This window comes from Carassius gibelio, chromosome B2, assembly GCF_023724105.1.
Source record: "Carassius gibelio isolate Cgi1373 ecotype wild population from Czech Republic chromosome B2, carGib1.2-hapl.c, whole genome shotgun sequence".
NCBI lineage: Eukaryota > Metazoa > Chordata > Actinopteri > Cypriniformes > Cyprinidae > Carassius > Carassius gibelio.
The window spans coordinates 22416857-22438548 of NC_068397.1; the positions used below are offsets into that span (position 1 = coordinate 22416857).

The 21692-nt window shown below is 37.2% G+C and overlaps 3 protein-coding genes across 6 annotated transcripts; 2 read left to right on the top strand and 1 right to left on the bottom strand.

Moving 5' to 3' along the window:
- The first annotated feature begins 9 nt into the window (after positions 1-9).
- On the top strand, positions 10-5061 carry LOC127951278 (kelch-like protein 6). The gene is made up of 7 exons (XM_052549078.1): positions 10-421; positions 586-751; positions 1706-2155; positions 2929-3166; positions 3293-3495; positions 4103-4316; positions 4416-5061. The coding sequence occupies exons 1-7, from the start codon at positions 150-152 to the stop codon at positions 4715-4717; spliced, it is 1845 nt and encodes a 614-aa protein (XP_052405038.1). The 5' UTR covers positions 10-149; the 3' UTR covers positions 4718-5061.
- An 833-nt stretch (positions 5062-5894) lies between these two features.
- Positions 5895-10920, bottom strand: LOC127951280 (cyclin-L1). Of its 4 annotated transcripts, none has more exons than XM_052549082.1 (11): positions 10586-10913; positions 10239-10313; positions 10046-10155; positions 9583-9700; positions 9412-9476; positions 8258-8357; positions 8074-8178; positions 7834-7975; positions 7642-7741; positions 6717-6812; positions 5895-6600 (listed from the first exon to the last, which is right to left on the bottom strand). In XM_052549082.1, the coding sequence occupies exons 1-11, from the start codon at positions 10823-10825 to the stop codon at positions 6258-6260; spliced, it is 1494 nt and encodes a 497-aa protein (XP_052405042.1). In that variant the 5' UTR covers positions 10826-10913; the 3' UTR covers positions 5895-6257. The 4 variants fall into 4 exon arrangements, with proteins under 4 accessions (XP_052405042.1, XP_052405041.1, XP_052405044.1 ...); XM_052549081.1 differs by having other exon boundaries at positions 6717-6815; positions 10586-10912; XM_052549085.1 differs by lacking the exons at positions 5895-6600; positions 6717-6812; positions 7642-7741; positions 7834-7975; positions 8074-8178 and adding an exon at positions 8962-8975 and having other exon boundaries at positions 8294-8357; positions 10586-10919.
- A 6089-nt stretch (positions 10921-17009) lies between these two features.
- Positions 17010-20907, top strand: LOC127951282 (pentraxin-related protein PTX3-like). Its single transcript, XM_052549087.1, has 3 exons — positions 17010-17324; positions 18244-18801; positions 19535-20907. The coding sequence occupies exons 1-3, from the start codon at positions 17150-17152 to the stop codon at positions 20149-20151; spliced, it is 1350 nt and encodes a 449-aa protein (XP_052405047.1). The 5' UTR covers positions 17010-17149; the 3' UTR covers positions 20152-20907.
- Positions 20908-21692: the final 785 nt, after the last annotated feature.

Here is a 21692-nt window from a genome sequence, read left to right on the forward strand (position 1 = left end):
CTTTGTAGTCCGCTTTGAAAACAGGAAGTTTTGAGTGTTGGGAAAGAACAGTTCAGCTTTCGGCTCTAGTGTTTCGCCAATATCTAGACATCACATGGTGTTGAACTTGATTCAGAGTAGGAATCTGGAACTTTTTGGGTCTCCAGATCATGGCTGACACTTTAGAGAATAACTCTGAGTGCCCTCCATCTGCCAAGAGTGAAGCTTCAGCAGGCGGTCTGAGCATGCTAGAGAGCTCGGTGCAAGAGAACCGACCAGATGGGCAGGTCGTGTTTGAAGACTCTGTGTTTGCTGGTTATTTGCAGGATGGACTACACAGTCTCCGGCTCGAGGACAGCTTAACCGACGTCAGCCTCCACGTACAGGGTCAGAGCTTCCAGTGCCATCGAGTGGTACTTGCTGCAGCCAGTCATTATTTCAGGTTAGCCAGTAGCACATTCACATCTGAAGAAATGAGCTTGCTTGTTTCATGTAACATTTATTTTTATTGGGAAAAAAATTGTAATAGAGCAGTGATTTAATTTTAGATACCATTTAAGTTAATATAAATATTAATATAATTTTAAATTCATATATATTTTACAGAGCAATGTTTTGTAATGACTTGAGAGAAAAACACGAAGAAAGCGTAAATATTAAAGGCACTGATGCAGACACCATGGGAATCCTGTTAGAATACACTTACACCAGCAAAGTCATCATAACCAAGGACAATGTTCAGAGAATGCTTGAGGCAGCCAGTCTATTTCAGGTTTGTAATATCAGCTTTATATCAAACTTTTCGTTTATGGGCAATATTTGGACTTTTAACCAGCAGAGCGTCTAGTATGATGAAATAGCCGTTATGTAAAGCGGTCTCTGTCGAGTATGATAGTTTAATTTTTCAGCAGGATGTTTTTGCTAGGTACACAAGACAGCTTTCACTTCCCCAGTGGTACATCTGTGGTATTTTTGCTGTGTTTGTTTATTTTTGTTGGAGGTAAGAACATCAAAATCACCTCAACATAACAGGGAAGTGAAAGTGTATATAATTTACAGTGGGGATATTTTTTTTTTATAACAGTCAGTTGTAGTAGTCACATCTGGGTTAAGGTACTGTAGCTGGGTGGGGTCACGTGTTTGCTAAATATAGTTCATGTAGCTTATATATATCAAATCATAAACTTTTAAGTATAATCATAATAACAATACATGTTTTGCCAAGGCCAAATATGTTATCAGGCTGTTTCACATGATTAAAGCATATATAGCACATTTTAAAACAATTTTACAGTAGATATATACTGTATATATACACAACTCTTTTAAAGTTTGGTGTCTGTAGGATACTTTATTGACAGAGGATGTCTTTTGTGCTCACAAATGCTGATATATTTGATCAAAATACAGTAACAACAGTAATATTGTAAAATATTATTACAATTTTAAATGACTTTCTGTAACATTCCTGTGATGCAAACCACATGCCACTTGTTCCTTCAGAAACTATTTTAATATGCTGATTTGGCACTCAGAAACATTTACTATAAACACTTTTTTTTAGGATTGTAAGTTTCTGTAATATTGTAATACTGTTTGAACAATGTAATGCATTTTTGCTGCATAAAAGTATACATAATTTTTTTTTAAATCCCTAAATGGCTAAATGCAAAGCCTGAAAAAATGAATGCTCTGTTATGACCTCAAATCTAATCTATGTTTGCAGTTTCCGCGTATAGTGGATGCCTGTGCCAGTTACTTAGCAAAAGCCCTTCACCCGGAAAACTGTGTGGGAATCCTGCATCTAGCTGATGTTCATTCGCTGGAGACTTTGAAAGCCCAAGTTTACACCTACATTATCCAAAACTTCTCTCAAGTGGTGGACCATGATGAGATCCTTGAGCTTCCTGCAGATGTGTTGGTCAGTCTGCTCCAGCATGATGACTTGGGGGTAACAGAAGAGGAGCAGGTGTTTGAGGTGGTTATGCGTTGGCTGAGGGCTGGACAGGATGAAAGATTAGCTCAGCTGCCCCGTGTCCTCACACATGTGAGGCTGCCCTTATTGGACCCATGGTACTTTGTAGAGAGGGTGGAAGGAGACCCTCTGATCCGCCAGTGTGCCGAGGTGTTCCCACTGCTGCAGGAGGCCCGGGTTTATCATCTCTCAGGCAAAGAGGTCAGTTTTACAAAGGTGACCTTTCTTATTTCCTGATGTCATGTTGAAGTGGTCACAAGACATTCAAATACAGGAAGCGAAATCCAAGCTTAGGAATTTTTACCATGCGTCATAATGACATGACAAGCTTTCTATTTGGAGGAAGTGTATTCATAACGTCCACTTTGCTTACTTTTGAAAGAGACTGTCTGTAAGGGAATGCTGTAAATTATACAGGGAACTTTCCAACTTTGACCATTGCAAAAAAATTATATGGAAATTATATTATTCACAAACCCTTCGGTGATTAAACGATGGGAGCTAATTTCTGGCACAGTATAAATAATAATAAAAGTCAGTAATTCCGACTTTTCTCACAAACATAGCTTGAGTTAATTTATTGCAGGTCTGAATTTCAAAAGGTAAACAATGAATTCTGACTTTGAATGCTGGTAACCAGGGGCGCTGGACTTGGGGTAAAGCCAGTACTGATTACCAGGGCCCCAAAGGAAGAGAGGGCCATTGAAAAGTCTGGAATATATATTTTCAAGGGGAGGGGGGCCCATTAGGACTGCCTATGCATAGGGCCTGGGATCTTGTGCAGCGCCCCTTCTGGTAACCAAACTGTTGACGGTAGCCACTGTCTTCAATTGTTGTTGTTGTTTTTTTGTTTTTTTTTCTGTGGAAGTCAATGGCTACCATCAACTGTTTGATTACCAACATTCTTTAAGACGTTTTCTTCTGTGTTCAACAGAACAAAGACATTTAGACATTTTTGTGTAACTGGTTTATAGGTGATCTCAGAGCGCACCAAACCTAGAGTGCGGGAGTTCCAGTCTGAGGTGTTTATGATCATTGGAGGATGCACAAAGGATGAGAAGTTTGTTTCTGAGGTGACCTGTCTGGACCCACTACGCAGGAGTCGCTTAGAGGTGGCAAAACTGCCCAACACCGACATGGAATCTGAGAATGAAAATAAGAAGTGGGTGGAGTTTGCATGTGTCACCTTCAGAAATGAAGTCTACATATCGGGTGAGCATCAGTACATCACACTGACACACTGAGATAGAGATAAAGTGACAGTAACTATGTATTCTGTTTATTTGCATGGATGCTGATGTGCAAGATCAAAGAAATGTGTTTTTATGTTTAAAACAGGTGGCAAGGAAACATTGCATGATGTGTGGAAGTATAATGCATCACTAAACAAATGGATCCAGATAGAGTATCTCAACACAGGCCGCTGGAGACACAAGATGGCAGTTGTTGGAGGAAAAGTGTATGTTTTAGGTGGCTTTGATGGAACCCAAAGATTGAACAGTGTTGAAGCCTACGATCCATTTCACAACTGCTGGACAGAGGTGAGTCCCGTAAATATCTGGTATCCGCTATAGAAACTTTGGGCCCTTTGCAGTCCCCACAGTCAAAAATAAAATGAAATAAAATTAATAAAAAATGAGAGAGAGAGATATAATTACCTTTTTCTTTTTCTGTTAACAAATATCTTATTGAAAGAGTGTTTGTTTGTTAAAAACATCTGTGAAGTACAGGTATGAAAAATGTATAATAATGAAAATATGTATTGAAAATATTTATTGTAAACTATGACACAGTACCATTTAAAAGTTTGGGGTAAGAAAAAAAAAGAATAAAAAAGGAAATAATACATTTATTCAGCAAAGATGCATTAAATGGGTCAAAGGTGACATTTATAATATTACAAAAGATTTTGACATTTATAATAATGAGAACCATTATTAATAATTGAGCACCAAATCATGTTCAGTTAAGACTGGCGTAATGGCTGCTGAAATTTCTGTTGAAAAATTTCCTCCCATTTTCCACTTGTCTCTCACATTAAAATGTTGAAATCAGCACCTTTAATAATTTTCTGTGCCTTTACAGTATTTAATCTGATCATATATTTTGATTACAATTCACAATTTAATATTTTTATCCACCTTTCAGGCAGCACCGCTCATGCTGAGCGTAAGCTCCTTCTCTGCTGCCAGCTATGACAAATACATCTTTGTGATAGGTGGAGGCCCCAATGGCAAACTAGCCACGAACAACATGCAGTGCTTTGATTCCCTGTCAAACAAATGGAGTTTAAAATGCCCGATGCCAACCGAGGCCAAATGCACTAACGCAGTGACCTTTAAGGATGCCATTTTTGTTGTTGGTTTGTGCCATTTTTTTTTTGCTTAAATGAAACAAACCACTCACCACAGATAACCGCCTTGCTCTGATGATTAAATGTGTATTTTCCTCTCAAATAAAGGTGGTGCGATGAAGGCCTTGTATTCCTACAGTCCTCTGGAAGACTCCTGGACGCTCATAATCCAGCTGGGTTGTGAGAGGGCCAGCTGTGGCATTGCCGCCTGCAATAACAAGCTCTTCATTACTGGTGGTCGTGATGACAAGAACGAAGTGATTGCTACTGTTCTCTGCTGGAACCCAGAGAAAAACAAGTTGACTGAGGAGTGTGTGCTTCCACGTGGAGTATCCCACCATGGCAGTGTGACTCTCAGGAAGTCCTACACACATATACGCAGGATAAATCCTGGAACAGTCACCGGATGACAAATTCAGCCGCTTCAGAGACTGCAATTTTATTTTACTACATGTTTTTCCTTTATATATGAGTTGTTTCAGGCCCATTCGATCAAGTCTAAGCATTATAACAGTGTCCTCTGTGATATTGAAAGTGCTTTCTTTTTACATTTAACTGTGCTGTTGGATACACAACTGCACCAAAGTGTTACCGGTGTGTTCAATTTGACAATGTGAAATAATACACATTTACCGTACAACATTAATATTTATTCTGTAGCACTTCACAATAATATAAAATTTGTTAATATTGACACAATCAGTATCATGAACACAATAAAATATTTTGGACAAAATAAAAATTCAATGTTTACAGCTTATTGTGAACAATTAATTTATGATTCTAATTTATTAAAGTCATTTTTGACCATGTAAATTTCAAACAAATGTAACTCAGTCTTCAGGTAAAATGACATACTTTTGATATGTGCAAGATTTGTCCAATCACCTTTTTCTTGCAAGCTCTATTCTATGAATAGAACAATAACTAAAAGTTCCCACCTTAGATTTAGGTTTTAATCATGTTTTATCTAGATATACTTATCACTACTTCCATTAAATCATGACTTTAATGTGTTAGTCATGAACGAACATGAATAACACTAGTACATTCATAAACATTTTCCTAGATAAATATAATAAATGCTAGTTCACTTAACCCAAGTTACCATTTATTCTGCTCATGTGGTCAAGATATAAAACCAGCTACTATCAGCTGAAAACACCAGCAGCTTTGTGAAAAGATCCAAGAAGTGTTTTGTTTTCTGCAGTTTTATCTCATTAATTTAAAGTAACTTAAAGGGAATGTTCACCCGAAAATGTTAATTGTCATTAATTACTAAGCCTCACGTCGTTCCAAACCCGTAAGACCTTGGTTCGTGTTCGGAGCACTATTTTTTTTTTTTTTAATGAAATCTATATAGAGAAAGACATCAGTGGTTCTACCGTAATTGTCTGAAGCTACAAGAATACATTTTGTGTAAAGAAAAAAAAAACTAACTAAAATTATGATTTTAGTCAAGCAAGACATGAGTAATGACAATTTTCATTTTTGGGTGAACTAATCCTTTAATAAACACCATATACAGTAAAATAAAGGATCTCGTAATTCATTTTTATTTGGTCAAGAGAGATGAATACAAAGAAGTTGTCATAAAAATAAGCTTTATTTGTACAGTCCACAAAAACAGCTGTGCATTTAGAAAATATTTATCACACAGTTCCTGTCTTTTCTTTCCTGTGCAACTGTGATCCCTGATATAGGCAGATTTATAGCAGTCTGTCGATCACTTTCAAGTTTAACATAAAACACAATTGTCAAATATATAAAAGGCACCACTACCTTGCCTAACCGAACACTATCTGAGCCAATCAGATGCAAGAACAAAAACATTAAGAGGACATCCACTTCTTAACAAGGTTAAATGAGGAAACATTGCATGAAGTAAGCAAGTCCATTTGTCCAATGCCATCGCAGTTCCCTCAATTTCATTCAGCAGTGCCACATGTCTCATCTTCTGTGTCTGCTGTGGCTGTGTCCAGAATGTGACCTGCTCTGATGTTTGCTTCGTCTGTGATCATGTGACCTGTCACGGTCTTGATCACGATGGTCCCAGTGGTGACCCCGATCGTGCTTGTGTTTCACATAGTCACGGTCACGGGCTTGTTTGTGGGAATTGCTGTGAGATGGGCTCCGCGATCTCCTCCGTTTGTTGCCGTGCCGACTAGACTCACTTAGTCGGTCTCGCTCCGTCCTGAGCTGCTTGGTCGGTGAAGCTCTGCGACCTTTGTGTGGCCGTGGCGATGGACTGTGGCTGCTCTGAGAGCTGTACGTTCCTGAGTGGCTCCTCTGACTACAGATAAGAGAGCAGCATGTCAGCAGCAGAAAAAGCTAATCTATTTTAAACATCAACCTGGTGTACATGTATGAAATATATTACTTGAAGTGAAAGAGTATTTTGAAACTTACTGTCTGTGTGGAGAACGGGATGGCGAGCCAGATCGTGAGCGAGACCGGCTGTGTTTCTTGCCATTCTGAAACACTTTGCTCTCCTCTTTTTTCATGCTGCTATACAAGAAAGATAAAACAAGCAGAAAACAGTAATCAATATAGTATAGTACAGAACAACAAAACAGCAGTGTTGCTAAAAGTTCAATAAAAAAAAAAAGGATTTACTTTTTTTGTTCCATTAGCTACTAATAAAAAAAATGTTGTGCATTATGACCATATAAAATAATAAATAACGCTAAAATAATTCCACAATATAGATGTTTTTGTTTGAAATTTACCAGAAAACTTTAGCAATATTAATTTTTTTTATAAAATTTTATTTTTTTACCCCAAAATGCAAAATTACTCTTGAATGATAGAATTTGGCATCAGTACAGAAACCGCTTTAATACAACAGTTAAAAGAAACAGGAATAATTTCAGAATTTTTTTTAAAAGCGGATATACAAAAATAACTGATAACACCATCTCTTATCAAAAGACAAATCTAATGTTTGGTATACCCACATTTCACACAGTATATATAGTCTAGTATAGTCTAGTGTTGTCAAAAGTATCAATTGTGATTTTTTTTTACAATGAAAGCCGCGTCTGTCAGTGGATCTGTTTATGTCTTTCAAACGCTCCGGTGTGCTTCTGTGCAAGCGCTCGGTGAAGAGCGTGGAGGCATGATCATCATAGCCAAACACAATCATATCTGTTCAGTTATATCTCATAAATCAGCTGCATTTAAGAATCCGCTCAACAGCGCTCAAAATCATTTTTCAATTTCAGTACAGCCTTGTATCATGGTCGGTACTTTTGAAAACACTAAGACTTTCTCATTGCCCAGCACAAATACAAAAAAATAATAACTGGTTTAGGCGCTGTATTTGAAAACGTACCCATTTAAGGGGCTTTTTGGAAACAACAGCCTCTTCTCAGACTCCTTCACTAGTTTAGAGTTTGCCAATTTTTCTTCCACCTTCACTTCTCGTGGAGAAGCTGGAAAAGGAAAACATTTTAGCTGCCTGTGAACTGACAAGTACTTGCAAACGGCTTGCTTCGTAAGTAAAAGCAAACAAACAAAAACGTACAGGGTTTTGATGCTGGGGAAAATCCACCAATGGCAGCAAGAGCTGGCGTGCCACCGGGATTCAGTCCTTTGGCTTTTAGTCTTGCCTCTTCCAGGGCCACCTTCCTCTTTTCCACCTGTTTTTCAAGCTGTTCTCTGTTAGGCTGAGAGATGGATGGAGTATTAACAACAGCATGAAGTAACAACAATTAGTAGAAACAGATTGTCAAAGTAATGTCCCAAGCAAATAAACAAACTCTACCTTTTCTCTAGAATAAAGCTTCATCGTGCTAATACAGATTTCTTTGATGTCCTCCTTAGAAGCGCCAAAAACAAGATACCAGTACGGCTTGGAAGGAAGAGGAATCTGAAGACAACAGAAAAAGACCTAATGAAATAACAAGAATGAAATCGATAAAGATACACAGATAAATCTAAAGATGTACCTGAAGTACTCGAGCAGCGAGGTAAATACAGGCACACGCAATGGTCTCAGGTTCAAACCGCACAAATACATTGGTTCTGAGGGCATCATTCATATAATTCCTGAAACACATAAAGAAACACCTATGCAACACCTGCCATGCTCTCGCTCTCCCTCATATGGCTTCTGGAGACTCTTAACTTCATGTCCTTTCCCTCACTTTTTAAATGTAGCAAAGATGGTGGCAATACTAGAATCTTAAATTTGAATGACATAACTACCTGAAGAACAACCAAAGTGAATGTGTTTTGCGAAATCGAAATCTTTCAAACCCCATATCAAAAAGTTGTGAGGAGAGGCAAGAATCACTTCAAGGTGAATTATCAGGGACAACTTACTGTAACAAAATTCACATGAACATGATTCATATGAAAAAAGGAACATACCGTTTTCACTGCTAAAAAAAAAAAAATATTTTGGATTTAGAGAGCATAAAGTGCATAACTAAGAACTAGCACTCAAGCTCAATGTGAGAAAAAAAGAAAAAAAAAACAAAGAAAAAGCAAATCCTGGACCCCCCAGCAAAACCAAGGCCTTCCATTCAGAGAACCTCCGCTGAGAGCTCTCGCTGGATTGGCTGGCAGTCTCGAAAAGGCCAGCCAATGAGGTGCGAGGGGCTCCTGGGTCTTGTGCCTGAGGAGTTCGGGTGTTTTCTGTGACACTTACCACCATGGGCTACCCTTTAATCAAAGAGTAGAGAAAGGACAAAGTTAAACAGAGCTCTCCAAAAGCCGTAACCTCAATGATGTGCATGAAATCACCAAACATGTGACGTACAGAACACTCCTGCATTCTTATTACCAAAAAAAAAAAATGTGATGCCAGAATGATGTGAACCTATCTTACCTTAAGGAATACCAAGCTACAAATGCAATTCATGCTTTTTAATGCAGTGTTTGCACTAGTTCCTGTTCATACTTAGTACCATAGTACTTGGTAGATAAGTACCAAGCTCTTTCAAACAAGTTCAAGGTCTTATCAGCAAATGTTACTAGTGGAAACACGGCATGAGTCCAACCATAAACCTGAGGCAATGTCTCCTCTATAAGGGGAAGAAATTCCAAGTCATAATTTATATGGCATTTTTATGACATCCAAAAACATCAACAAACTTACCATGCTGTTTGAACCAGCATCTGATTCTTCTCACATTCAAGAACTTGTAGGTACATGACTATAATCTGAAAGTTAAAAACTGAAAATTAATTATGGACACTAGCAGGATTTTCAAACACAAAAATGGATCACAGCAACAAAATATATTCTGGATAGCAATTGAAAACTTACCTTGTGTGGATGTTTGACATGAACACAGAAGCCCAGTTCCTTGAGGACACGGCGCTCCGCTTTGATCAGTTGGTTCTTGGTGTTAATGTAGTTTTGATCAAGGACAAGAGGGGTGCTCCTGGTTCAACACGAAAAGCAAAAACGGCCTTTGTAAATATATGTTGGACATGATATATTATTAGAAAAACTACATTTCTATGGTCTATGTTCTCTGATTTACTTCAAATTCTTTTCACAGATGATACAGGTTTAAAAAAAAAAAGTCAATTAAAACATTTACCAAATTTTTTAAATGGTTTTAAGTAAACAAATCATCATTATAAAAATTCTTACATAAATGTAAGCTAAACACCAAGTAATTAATGGCTATTGAATTCTACAGGGATTTAGCTACTAAATTTCATGGTTTTCATGCTAAATGATTAACCCTTTAACTAAGAATAAAAACCCATAATTGACTTACTTTTTGCCCTTTCCTTGATTTAAGTGATGGAAAACATTGATCACATCCCTCACTCTTCTCGGCGATTCCTCGATCTTTGAGGCCAAGTTGACGCAGGCCATGGCAACAATCTGATTTAAAGTGACAACCACAATTATTTTCATTATCTGGTGTTTTAATCATTTTCTTTTTCCATTTTGTATGTCTGACTTACCTCAAAGCTGTGCTTGATGAAGGACTTCGAGTAAAAGAATCGTTGAAAAAGGACTTGTCCGGTCGCCATTGCCACCTATTCAAATGAACAAAGAGAAAACATCAAAAACAACGTTTATGTCACTTGACTTACATGAAAACAGCACATGGTTGTTAAACAGTTAAAAGTATACAACAAATAATCTGTTTTAAAAACATTCCAAAATATATTTGCCCGGCTTACATCAGCTGAAGGAAGACAAAAGGCCGCCGGTTTGAAGTGTCTTATACGTTAGCTTAAGATCATTAGAAATTAAATTCTAACATACTGTCGGACTAATTCACATATACATTCACATTTATAGTAACCTGTGGCAGACGTAGAAGAATCCCGGCGGCCTGGATGAGCTCGCAGCCCAGGATCCTTAGGTCTGTCTCAGTCTCATGACCGAGGCCATCCAGCATGGACGGGGTCGTGGAGAGCGTCTCCTCGGGTACTAACGAGCTATCGATGGCCAGAAACACCTCCGAATACACTTTATCGCCGATAAGTATGCCTTGGCTGTTCGGTGGAGTGTTTATATGAGGAGATAAAACACCCAGAGACATCGTGATCTGGTAAATCGGTTTCACAAAATGTAGACCTTTCGTCCGCCAGGCGGAAATGGCAACGTTTCGTGATTGACGCAATAGAACAACGGACGTGACGTCAGTGACTCTGCTGGATGGGTGAATTCTCGTAGAATACCGCGATATTGTGTTAGTGCGCCGTGTGGGTCGTGCTGTTCTTTAAATTTTAGATAGTACATTTTGTAATTATAATATATACGTTCGTAAAACTGTTAACTCTCTGTGGCCTATTTCATTTTCACAAATGTAAAGTTACCGATTGTATGCCCAATTTTAGGATTTTTTGTATTGATTTGAAATTAATTTATGAATCTCTCTGCTCATCACTTTATAAGAAAGCTGCTAAAACTACTGTATTGATGGAAATAAAATAGTGACTTTTATTTAAGGGTTGCCCCCTGTGTATTCTTTTAAGCTTACATTTTGTGCAATTTTTCATTTAAATTATTTTTTATTGTAATTTATTTACGATTAATTAATTTAAGATTTTTATTTATTAGTTTTTTTCTGTTTACATTAATTTTTATTATTCTTTATGTATTTATTGTTTTGTATTCTGGTTATGTATTAACCTTATTGCTTTGTATCCCCTGTGAATTATATATATGTATATATACAGTACAGACCAAAAGTTTGGACACACCTTCTCATTCAAAGAGTTTTCTTTATTTTCATGACTATGAAAATTGTAGCGTCACACTGAAGGCATCAAGGGCTATTTGACCAAGAAGGAGAGTGAAGGGGTGCTGCGCCAGATGACCTGGCCTCCACAGTCACCGGACCTGAACCCAATCCAGATGGTTTAGGGGTGAGCTGGACCGCAGACAGAAGGCAAAAGGGCCAACAAGTGCTAAGCATCTCTCGGGGAACTCCTTCAAGACTGTTGGAAGACCATTTCAGGTGACTACCTCTTGAAGCTCATCAAGAGAATGCCAAGAGTGTGCAAAGCAGTAATCAAAGCAAAAGGTGGCTACTTTGAAGAACCTAGAGTATGACATATTTTCAGTTGTTTCACACTTTTTTGTTATGTATATAATTCCATATATAATTCCACATGTGTTAATTCATAGTTTTGATGCCTTCAGTGTGAATCTACAATTTTCATAGTCATGAAAATAAAGAAAACTCTTTGAATGAGAAGGTGTGTCTAAACGTTTGGTCTGTACTATATATATAGATGTGTGTATACACACATTTGTGTAATAATGAAAAGAAATGGAATAAAACAACTTTATGCCACCGTAGAACAACATGATGGATGGATGGATGGATGGATGGATGGATAGATAGATAGATAGATAGATAGATAGATAGATAGATAGATAGATAGATAGATAGATAGATAGATAGATAGATAGATAGATAGATAGATAGATAGATAGATAGATAGATAGATAGATAGATAGATAGATACAAAAAAGTACAAAGTCAGATTTCTTGCTATGCCATGCTGTGCACCAGGTCCCTGCAGGGATGTACTGTGTTGCCAAGTACCAAAGTAATCACATCATCATGTTTGAGACCTACACCACGGTGAGGGGCTCATTACTGAAACTGTTGAGACAGCTTACAGAGGGGATGTGATATGCCTAAACACTTGGTCAACAAGACATAGAGATAGTTGTTGACTTGAGGAAATCTTGTGCTTCCCTCTTCATATCAAAAACACCATTAGTTACATACCCAGGAGGAAAAAAAATTGACTTGTATAATAAAAAAAAATTAAACTGCAATAAAGTATGATACTTCTATTTGCCTTTTCTTTTTAACATAATAATTTCCCATTCAACATACTGTTTTAAAATATACTGATACTTAAGATTATGGATACAGGATAATTTGGTAGCCTACTCTTTGTGAACAGAAAACTGTGATGAACTTTTCCTCTTTAATGTCTTCATCAGCACTGATTATACTAATTGGCTACATTTGCTGAGAGGGTAAATGATAGCCTCTGTCTTTGCTGTGCACCAAGCAAGAAGTAGGAGAGATGCCAGCTGTCACTGATACTTATTTTGACCTAATTACATTAACCCCCTTGCCCCTCTCATTTATCAACCAATATCCTTATGAGATGTGTCCAAAAGAATTAAAGAACACAAGGCATTCATTAGTGTCACAGTTGATTTTCCCCAAAACACCACTGATTTCAATAAACAAATGTTTTGTAAAAGATCTAAATCCAATTTGATCTCTTATTACTGCACTTTTCATAAATCTACTACTAAATAGTTAAGAGAAATTTACGGGACGGAATTAGTTTTTATAGAGAAGTTGTGCAAATGCTGTTTTCTCAGTCCAAGTAAAAACATTTTGATGTCACTGCCAGCGAACAGTAACACTTTTTTTTTTTTTTTTTAATCCATGTATTTTCACAGTATTCCCCCCTCTTGGCCTGTGGTTGTTTTTGTGAAAAGCACATCCCAAGTTACTGAAAGAAAGAGTAAACAAGACCTACTGTAGAGAAAATATCCTGCTGTAGCAGTTCCATTATATTCTGTGAAACTTACTCAATATAGCCTGTTTCCTGTGCATATGCATTACTATATGCATTATATCACCACAGTTATATGCATTATTTTCAAATGTTTCACTGTTGGGAGCCTTTCTCTTGAGGTTTCCTCCAGGGAAGTTTCTGTGCATGCCAGCATGTCAATAAGCCATGCAAATAACACCTTGCACACAAGCTGCTTTTTCAGTTGTATAAAAAGAAGCCCCATCCCCTTTACTTCAGTTTGTTACACAATATGTTTGTGACTATGCTGTGGCTTTCAAAAAACTGAAAATTAGCTCAGTTGGACAGCCATTTAACTTACATTGTGTGTCAGTCATGCAAGTGCAAAGCGTCATATTCTCTCATACGTATAAGGTGTTACTGGCAGCTGAGTAGCACTGAATAAACCAAATGTCCCAAAGGAGGAACATCTTGCAGCTTCTTCTTGCATAAATCACTCACTGAGACATTTTAATCAGGTAATTATTCATCCTTTCTGTCAGTGACTGGGGATTCATAATGTACTCCAGATTCTGCTGGTCCCTTGAATGGCACTGCTGGGATCTGGTTACAGAGCTGTAATGTTTCATCTCACAGGTTCAGAAAAGTACACACTGCATCTTTGCTAGGAGTGAAAATTTGAAGTTTAAAAGCAAAAATGATGTCTGTGTGTGTGCTCAATTTTCTACGAGTGCTTTATTTCACAGTGCAGGAGCTTCATAGACCCAGGAGGTACCATCATTATGAACAAAACATTCTGAGTGAAATTAATATCTAAAACCCTTAAGTCCACAGGAAGGAAATATCATCAGCAGTACCGCACAGTTAAAAATGAACTATACAGTGTTTTATAAGGCAGGTTTGAAGTAGCCCCCAAAGATTGGGAATATAAAGTTGTCGCCTGTAGCAAGTTCGGCATGGACAGATGGGTGACGTAAATCAGCATGTTTCTTTGACTGACTTCATGGTGAATGTTCCTTTCACCAGAGAAATTTTTTGTTTCTAGACATCTCCGTCTGCCATTACCCCGTAATACTGATTGGCTGACGGCCTGACGGCCTGAGGTCATTTCCCATTCCTGATTGTGTGTCAGAGGAGGGAAGTAAAGGTGTGTGTTTTTTTTCCCAATTGTAATATATTATATCCCCTCTGGTATATGGTAGCCTATACACTACAGGTGCCTTGTTGCACGGTTATTGACCTGGCTGGCCCACAAACCAGCTGCATGGCTTTATTGAGAAACAGCATCACAGGACACCTGCAGAAAGTTCAGTTCCTCTATACCTCACAATCCGAAACCCATTTTTTAGAAACAGGCTAGATCTGTTGCCTGGTTCACGCTGGGTTTAATTCCCACCTCACCCCCCAGAAGGCCCAGAAGTGTAAATATTTCCATCTCCACATGTTCTCAATTTTATTCTGACTGAGAGTGTGCGGTTTTCTGAACTGAATGCCGAACCATAAGTGCAGAACAAAATCACATGTGATCACATTTTTCTGTTTCTATGTGACACATAGTATGCGGCGTGTCTGTAAATTCCCCACAAATAGTAAAAACAAGAATGGAATGAAACCCTCTGCCAGTATTGATAAATCACTGGAGGAGAGATTTCATAATTCTTCAGATTAATGATTGCTTCTTAGAATTTCTGTCTTTGTTGTTTACTGTTTTCTGACTGACTTGATGGAGATAGATCTGGCCATTATAATGAGCAGATATTTAGTAAAATCATACACATATGTGCATAGTTTACTTAATTTGAATAAGTAGTGCAGAAATATAATTTAGTACCATTTTTATTTGCTACTTAATTTTCTAATTGTGGGCCAAGTACAACAGCTAATGACAGTATGTGTGTGTGTATGTGTGAGAGAGAGAGTAGTGCATATATATATATATATATATATATATATATACACACACACACATACATACATACATACATACATACATATTGTCACAGTTCGGATGTCCAAGATAAACCTTTCTTTTAATAAATCCACACATAGTAAATCAGCAAGCAGGCAGGAGACACACATGGGGCAACATTCATAATACCAGACGAGGGACAACTGAACACTGAACTGGGTCACAGAACACATAAGGAATGAAAAATAAAATAACAGAACATAAGCGTGACAGATATGTTCAAAGCCACTATAACAAAACTGCAGAAATTATACATATAATCTCAAACAACTTTCAAGATTAAAATTTTTTATAAAAGCAGTATATTTTTACATTTGGGTGTCAAATAAACTATATTACTATAGCAAAGTACTTTCATTGCTTATTTTACAGTCTAAGAACAGACTGTAAAAGGTGATACTGATTGAACACTCACACATGTGCCCAGCACAAAAGTAGACACACACTAAATCAGTCTGCATTTAAACAATGCTATTTCTGTCCCTCTCATAACTGCCAGTATATTGGAAAATGAAGACACGCCTCAGACAAGGAGTATTTAACAGACGTTTGTCCTCACCTCAATAAATTTTTTGGCTGTGCTTCTAAAAACCTCTCTGCTCATAAGCAGTGGGTGGAGCATTAATTGAAATTAGCCCTGGTCTGATGTATGGGGACAAAATTATTTCTGCTGGAAAAAGACTGAGAAAAAGACCTTTCAGACAAAAAAATTATAATAATAAATGTCAGGTGTTCAAGACACAATATTGCGTGAAGGGGGACTTTTTGGCTTTCTGTCTGTTCTTACAAAATGTAGTGAGGTCACAAATACTTCCTTCAATAGTATGAAAGCTGGAAACCAGACGATATTACTTCATTGTTTTGTATTGTATTTATTAACTTGTTTGTGGCGTTGAGAGTTTGACCTAGGGGTCTAAATAGCCATGACATAGTCATTCTCTCATTGTTTATCTTGAGATCTGCTGGTAATTTATTAATACAGTCCTTGACACAATTATTTCAATATTGTGTTGTGTAACTCAACTCCCAAGTTCTCTTTTCCCTCTATACAATATGGTGAATGAATTAAACTTCAATCAGAGACTGATGCTCCAATGCACCCACAGTTAATATTTACACTACCTGTTAATATTTAGACAGTTGGAACCTCAGATTATGAAATGGATTGACCCAAAATAAACGTTCTATCATATTTTACTCAACCTCATGTCATACCAAACCTATATGATTTTCTTTCTTCTGTGGAACGCAAAAATATCTCTAATATCTGTTTTTTGATTACGTGTGGACCCCACTGACATTCATCGTGGAGGACAATCTTCAGAATATCCTATTTTGTGTTCATAAAGGTTTGGAATGACATGACGGTGACTAATCACTGGCAAAACTGTCATTTTTGGCTGATCTATCCCTTTAAGAACCAGATGTAAAAGAGGATTCTCCCATATTCAAGTGCTGATAAGAAAGATATAAATGGATAGGCTAAATCCTGGACAACATACAAAGGAAAGCTCCCTCTGGAGACATTATAGCTACTCCCATAAGATCAAACATACTTTTGCCCAAATCTCTCTCCTTATGCTTCCACTTTGACCTGAGACCTCCTTTGGGGAGATCCAACCTCTTTCCTACTTTTCCTTTCCACACCCACATGACAGTTTCTTGCCCAACCAGCAGCAGAGGCTGTGACATTTGAGTACATCACATATGCTGCCCACCTCCAACAAAGTATTACTCACACTGTGACAGCCCTGCTCTGAGGGCTGTGTTTAAAAGAGCTTGCTCAGCCTCATGTACGCTCAGTGGGTTTGCAGACACATGAGGGACAACGGCTGTGTGGCTGTGGAACATCTGATTTACTTCAAAATAATCTGATTACATGCAGGGGCAGACTAACATACACACCAGCCTTAACATCAGAATGTGTGCGCCCGGGGCCCTGCTGGCCCTCTGCCTGCCCTGCTTTTTGAGTGGGAATGTGTTTGGTTATGAATATGGAGAGGATTACTCTGATTCCTACTATAATGAAATCTCCAATGGTGAGCGCCTGCAAAGTAAGTATTTTCAGTTCCAGATGTCTCTTCATTTTTATTTATACATGCAGCTGTAGTGACATTTTGCTTTTCATCTGACTTTTTTAAAATAATCATGACTGCATCAGAAATAATTTTAAAACAGAATGACTGAATAAAGGGTAAGCTGAATTGTTTTGTTAAATTTCAGGTTAAAATTGATAAAAGGAAACATACAAGGTGCTTATAATTATTTCACTAGATTTTTGTCTTCATTTGATATTTTAGATGTGATAAATTAATATAAAATGATTTTTTACATTTATGCTTTTCACAAGATTTAAATGTTGTGACAAATTCAAGAACAATATTCCATAAAACCTCTCACATTATAATGTCATAAAAGTTGCTCACACATCATTATAAAAAAGCGAAATATTTCTGTTAAAGGTTTTAAATGTAGTTACAGAAGCATATGGCAACTTTCTACAAATATTTAATGTCAACAACCAAAATACATTTAAATATCTGTATTTTTAATTCACAGTGCTATGAAAGCATAATGTCATGATTCATGACCTTTAGCTTTCAAAAATACAAAAGTGTTGACAGGTTTCATGACATTTGACTTTTGCATACCTTTCCACTGACACTTTCCTGCAAAGCCAAGCCTGGAGCTTGAACATTTTAACCAGAGGATGCTTATGAGCATCAAAAGTTATTCATTTTCAGAGAACTTGTCTCTGAGAATTTAGCAAAGAGGCAGTTAGTATTCCTTGTGGCCACTACAAAACCTTTAGCGGCAGCCCTGGGGAAAAAAAATGACAACAAACCACAATGTTATTCATGACAAGAACATTTTGTTTCGTATTATTATATGATGTATGAAGGTATTACCTTTTAAAAAATTGGTTATGTTGCACCAGCACAGAGCAGTAAAAAGCATACTCTTTGTTCACAGCAGGAGCAACACAAATTCCCTGTCCGCCTCAAGACCTTTCACGCTGGGACAAACTTTTTGTCATGCTGGAGGACTCTCAAATGAAGCAAGACATGCTCTTGAATCAGAATGAAGACATGGTTAAGACGGAGATGGACTCCATTCGTAAGGAGCTCCATAAGCTTAACAACAACAAAGTGTGCCTCCAGGCCTCAGAAAACACCTGTAAATGTATAAGTGAACAGATGAACGGCAATTTGAACCAAGCCATGGAGCAGCTCAGAGAGGCTGCAGACACTTATCAAGCCCAAAACAACGAGACGCTGCTGCAGCTCATTCAGTTCAGCAGGAACCAGGCCACCCGTCTCACCAAACTGGAGAGCAGCTCACTGCTGGGAGCAGGTCTGGGGCAAGTGGCCATGAAGTCTTTCTCCACTTATCAAAAGGAACAAGAAGCAATCAATGCAGATGGCGGAAAGCTGGAGAGAGCGCTTATGGCCACCGTTGCGGATCTCCAAAGGGTACATGCCCAGCTGGCCCTTTTCCAACGAACAACAGCACATCGGTTTCTGCCCTCAGGTAGATGTTTCAATGAAAACCAAACTATGATTTTACTGTTTTTGTTTGAATAATTGAATACACTTTATTCATTTGCAAAGGACAGTTTGCTTAAGGGCATTCGGAACTGACAGAGCCGACCAACACTGTCTATTTATCTTATCCACAACAAGGCTGAATGTAGTTAAACAAAAGACAGTAAAAACATTTATATTGAGATATAAATTATCATATATTTTACGTTATTAAAAAGAAGAGACCAAAAGTGACAGTAAAGACATTTATATTCTAACAAAAGATTTCAATTTCAAATAAATGTTGTCCTTCAGAACTTTTTTTATTCATCAAAAGAATCTTGAAAAAATGTTTTAAAAGGCCTTTACTAAATAACCGAGCACAACTGAAATCTGAAATAATGGCTGCTGCAAATTCATCTTTGCAATCAAAAGATGTTTTTTAATAAATTAACAATAGTTATTGAAATGTGATAAAATTTTATTTCAATATTACCATTTTTACTCTATTTTCTTTTATCAAATGAATGCAGCTTTGGTGAGCATAAGAAACTTATTTCAAAAACATAAAAAAAACAACGATTCCAAACTTTGAACTTATAACAGAAAGTGTAATATAAAACATCTGTGGCCTTGAGAAATGATAAATAAATACTTTGCAAACACTGTACTTTGTTAGTATTTGCATGATGATTCAATGCAGTAATGAATCTTTAATTTCTTGCTCACTCTGTTTTTAGGCTGTGAAATGGCTTTATTATTCCCAATGCGCTCCAAACACATCTTCGCAGAAGTAATACCCTCCATGTCCATGTCCGTACAATCATTCACCATCTGTCTGTGGGCCAAAGTGACTCAGACTCTGAATAAAACAGTGCTTTTCTCTTACGGAACCAAGAAAAACCCTCAAGAGCTCCAGCTTCTTTTGGCAAGACACTCAGTGCTCCTCACGGTAGGCGGTGAGACCCATCTAGTGGAAGCTCACAACGTAGTAACAGATGGGCAGTGGGGACACTTCTGTGCAGCTTGGAGCTCAGAGCAAGGGCTGGCCGCTTTGTGGGCGAATGGAGAGAATGTTGCCAGAGTGCCTGGAGTAGCAGAAGGGCACGTTTTGCCCATTAATGGGTTCATTCTGCTCGGACAGGAGCGCAGCCGCTCGGGTGTCTACAGAGATCTGGACTCATCAGTTGCATTCACAGGAAAAATGACAGGGGTGAACATGTGGGACCATGTGCTGGACGCAGGGAGGATTAAAGAGTTCGCCAATCAAGACGGATCCTGTGATAGCCGTGGGAATGTGATTGGATGGGGCGTTTCAGAAATCATTCCACATGGTGGCTCTCAGTATATCAACTGACACTGCACCAGTATACACTGCAATACAGTCTTGTACATAAAGTAATATTACATTGTACATCATCAATGATTTTGTATTTAACTTCTTCTTCATTCCAAATAGAAAGCACTGCTAAAAGGAGTAGTTCTCTCAAAACAGAAAATGTGGTATTTACTCAACCTCAGGCCATCCAAGATGTATGGGACTGTCTTTCATCAGTAGAACAGTAAAGAAGATTTTTAGTTGAACCCATGTTTTTTTTTTTTTTACTCTAAAAATGTAAAAAATAAAATAATAATTGACCTATATTTTACGACTCACCAAGGACCATGGTTTCAGCTAAAAATCTTCTGTACTGTTCTTTTGTTCTTTTTGAGTGAACTATTCCTTTAAAGGGATAATCTACACAAAAATAAAAATTTCTGCCTCATTTACTCACCCTTATGTCATAAATGATTTTCCCCCATTTGGAACACAAACATATATTTTGATACATTTCTCAGTGGGGCACAATGGAAAAACAGCTGAAACATTCTAAAAAATACCTTAATAATAAATAAAATATATAAAAAAAAAAACATGACACAAATTTAATTTTTGGATGATTATCTCTTTAACCTTAAAACACTGTACAACAAAACAATTAAAATGGTTTAATTAAAATGGTTTTTAATTTTAGCTTTTAGTACAATTGCATTACCATCATAAATTAGTTAAATGAGTAAAAATTTAATAAATTCTAGTGGTGTGGCTCAGTGAGGATAATTCATAGACTATATAAATATAACAGTTTCTCTGCTGTTCCAAATTTTTATTTGAATGACTTAAGGTGGGGCAAGCCTGGATTTATTTACATCACCATGCTGGAAATTACTGTTTACCTTGGTCACCAATAATTAAAAACAGATTCTCCCTCTTCTATTGTTTTTTGGTAATTTACAATGTTTGTCTGGTGTATTGCTGTATAGGTGTTGCTCATGACTATTGGTCCAGTTTGACCACAAATCACATAAAATGAACCCAAACAAGGCGTGTGCTTTAACCATAGTGACAGTAACTCTGAAATGTCACCCACATGTGTACATATAATGATTGTTACACTGAGAAGTATTTTCCAGTGGTTTGTGAGACATACAGTCAGAATAGCCCTCCCAAGTTAAATGACCTAACTTTGTCCTGTCATGCTTAAAATAGGCTATATTTAACTTTATTATTTATTATCAAAGCCTAACACATCAGTATCAATGACTGTACAAATTGATGTATATCACTTGCTATTTCTGTATTACAATAATCATTGTATCATAAAATGTTGCTATAGTTTTGAAACATGACAATTTAGATATTTTTTTGTATGGCATATCGAAAACAACATTGTTCAAGTTATTACATTTATATAGCTCAGAATTATTTGGAAATCCATCAGCTCAAAAACAAAGAGGTTACACTATATGTGAATTTGTAGCATTTCTTTGCATTTTTAATTTTTAAGAAAGTCTATCAAAACACAGGTCAGATGCTTAAGTCACAGCAGGATTATTTTGATGAAAGAAGTGTTGAAA

Coding starts and splice junctions, on each gene's coding strand:
- LOC127951278 (XM_052549078.1), top strand. CDS start 150: ATGGCTGACACTTTAGAGAATAACTCTGAGTGCCCTCCATCTGCCAAG. Junction 422..585: donor GCAGCCAGTCATTATTTCAG/GTTAGCCAGTAG, acceptor TATATTTTACAG/AGCAATGTTTTGTAATGACT. Junction 752..1,705: donor AGGCAGCCAGTCTATTTCAG/GTTTGTAATATC, acceptor CTATGTTTGCAG/TTTCCGCGTATAGTGGATGC.
- LOC127951280 (XM_052549081.1), bottom strand. CDS start 10,825: ATGTCTCTGGGTGTTTTATCTCCTCATATAAACACTCCACCGAACAGC. Junction 7,742..7,833: donor TTCCCCAGCATCAAAACCCT/GTACGTTTTTGT, acceptor TTCCTTTTCCAG/CTTCTCCACGAGAAGTGAAG. Junction 6,601..6,716: donor TCCCGTTCTCCACACAGACA/GTAAGTTTCAAA, acceptor TCTTATCTGTAG/TCAGAGGAGCCACTCAGGAA.
- LOC127951282 (XM_052549087.1), top strand. CDS start 17,150: ATGCAGGGGCAGACTAACATACACACCAGCCTTAACATCAGAATGTGT. Junction 17,325..18,243: donor CAATGGTGAGCGCCTGCAAA/GTAAGTATTTTC, acceptor CTTTGTTCACAG/CAGGAGCAACACAAATTCCC. Junction 18,802..19,534: donor ACATCGGTTTCTGCCCTCAG/GTAGATGTTTCA, acceptor CTCTGTTTTTAG/GCTGTGAAATGGCTTTATTA.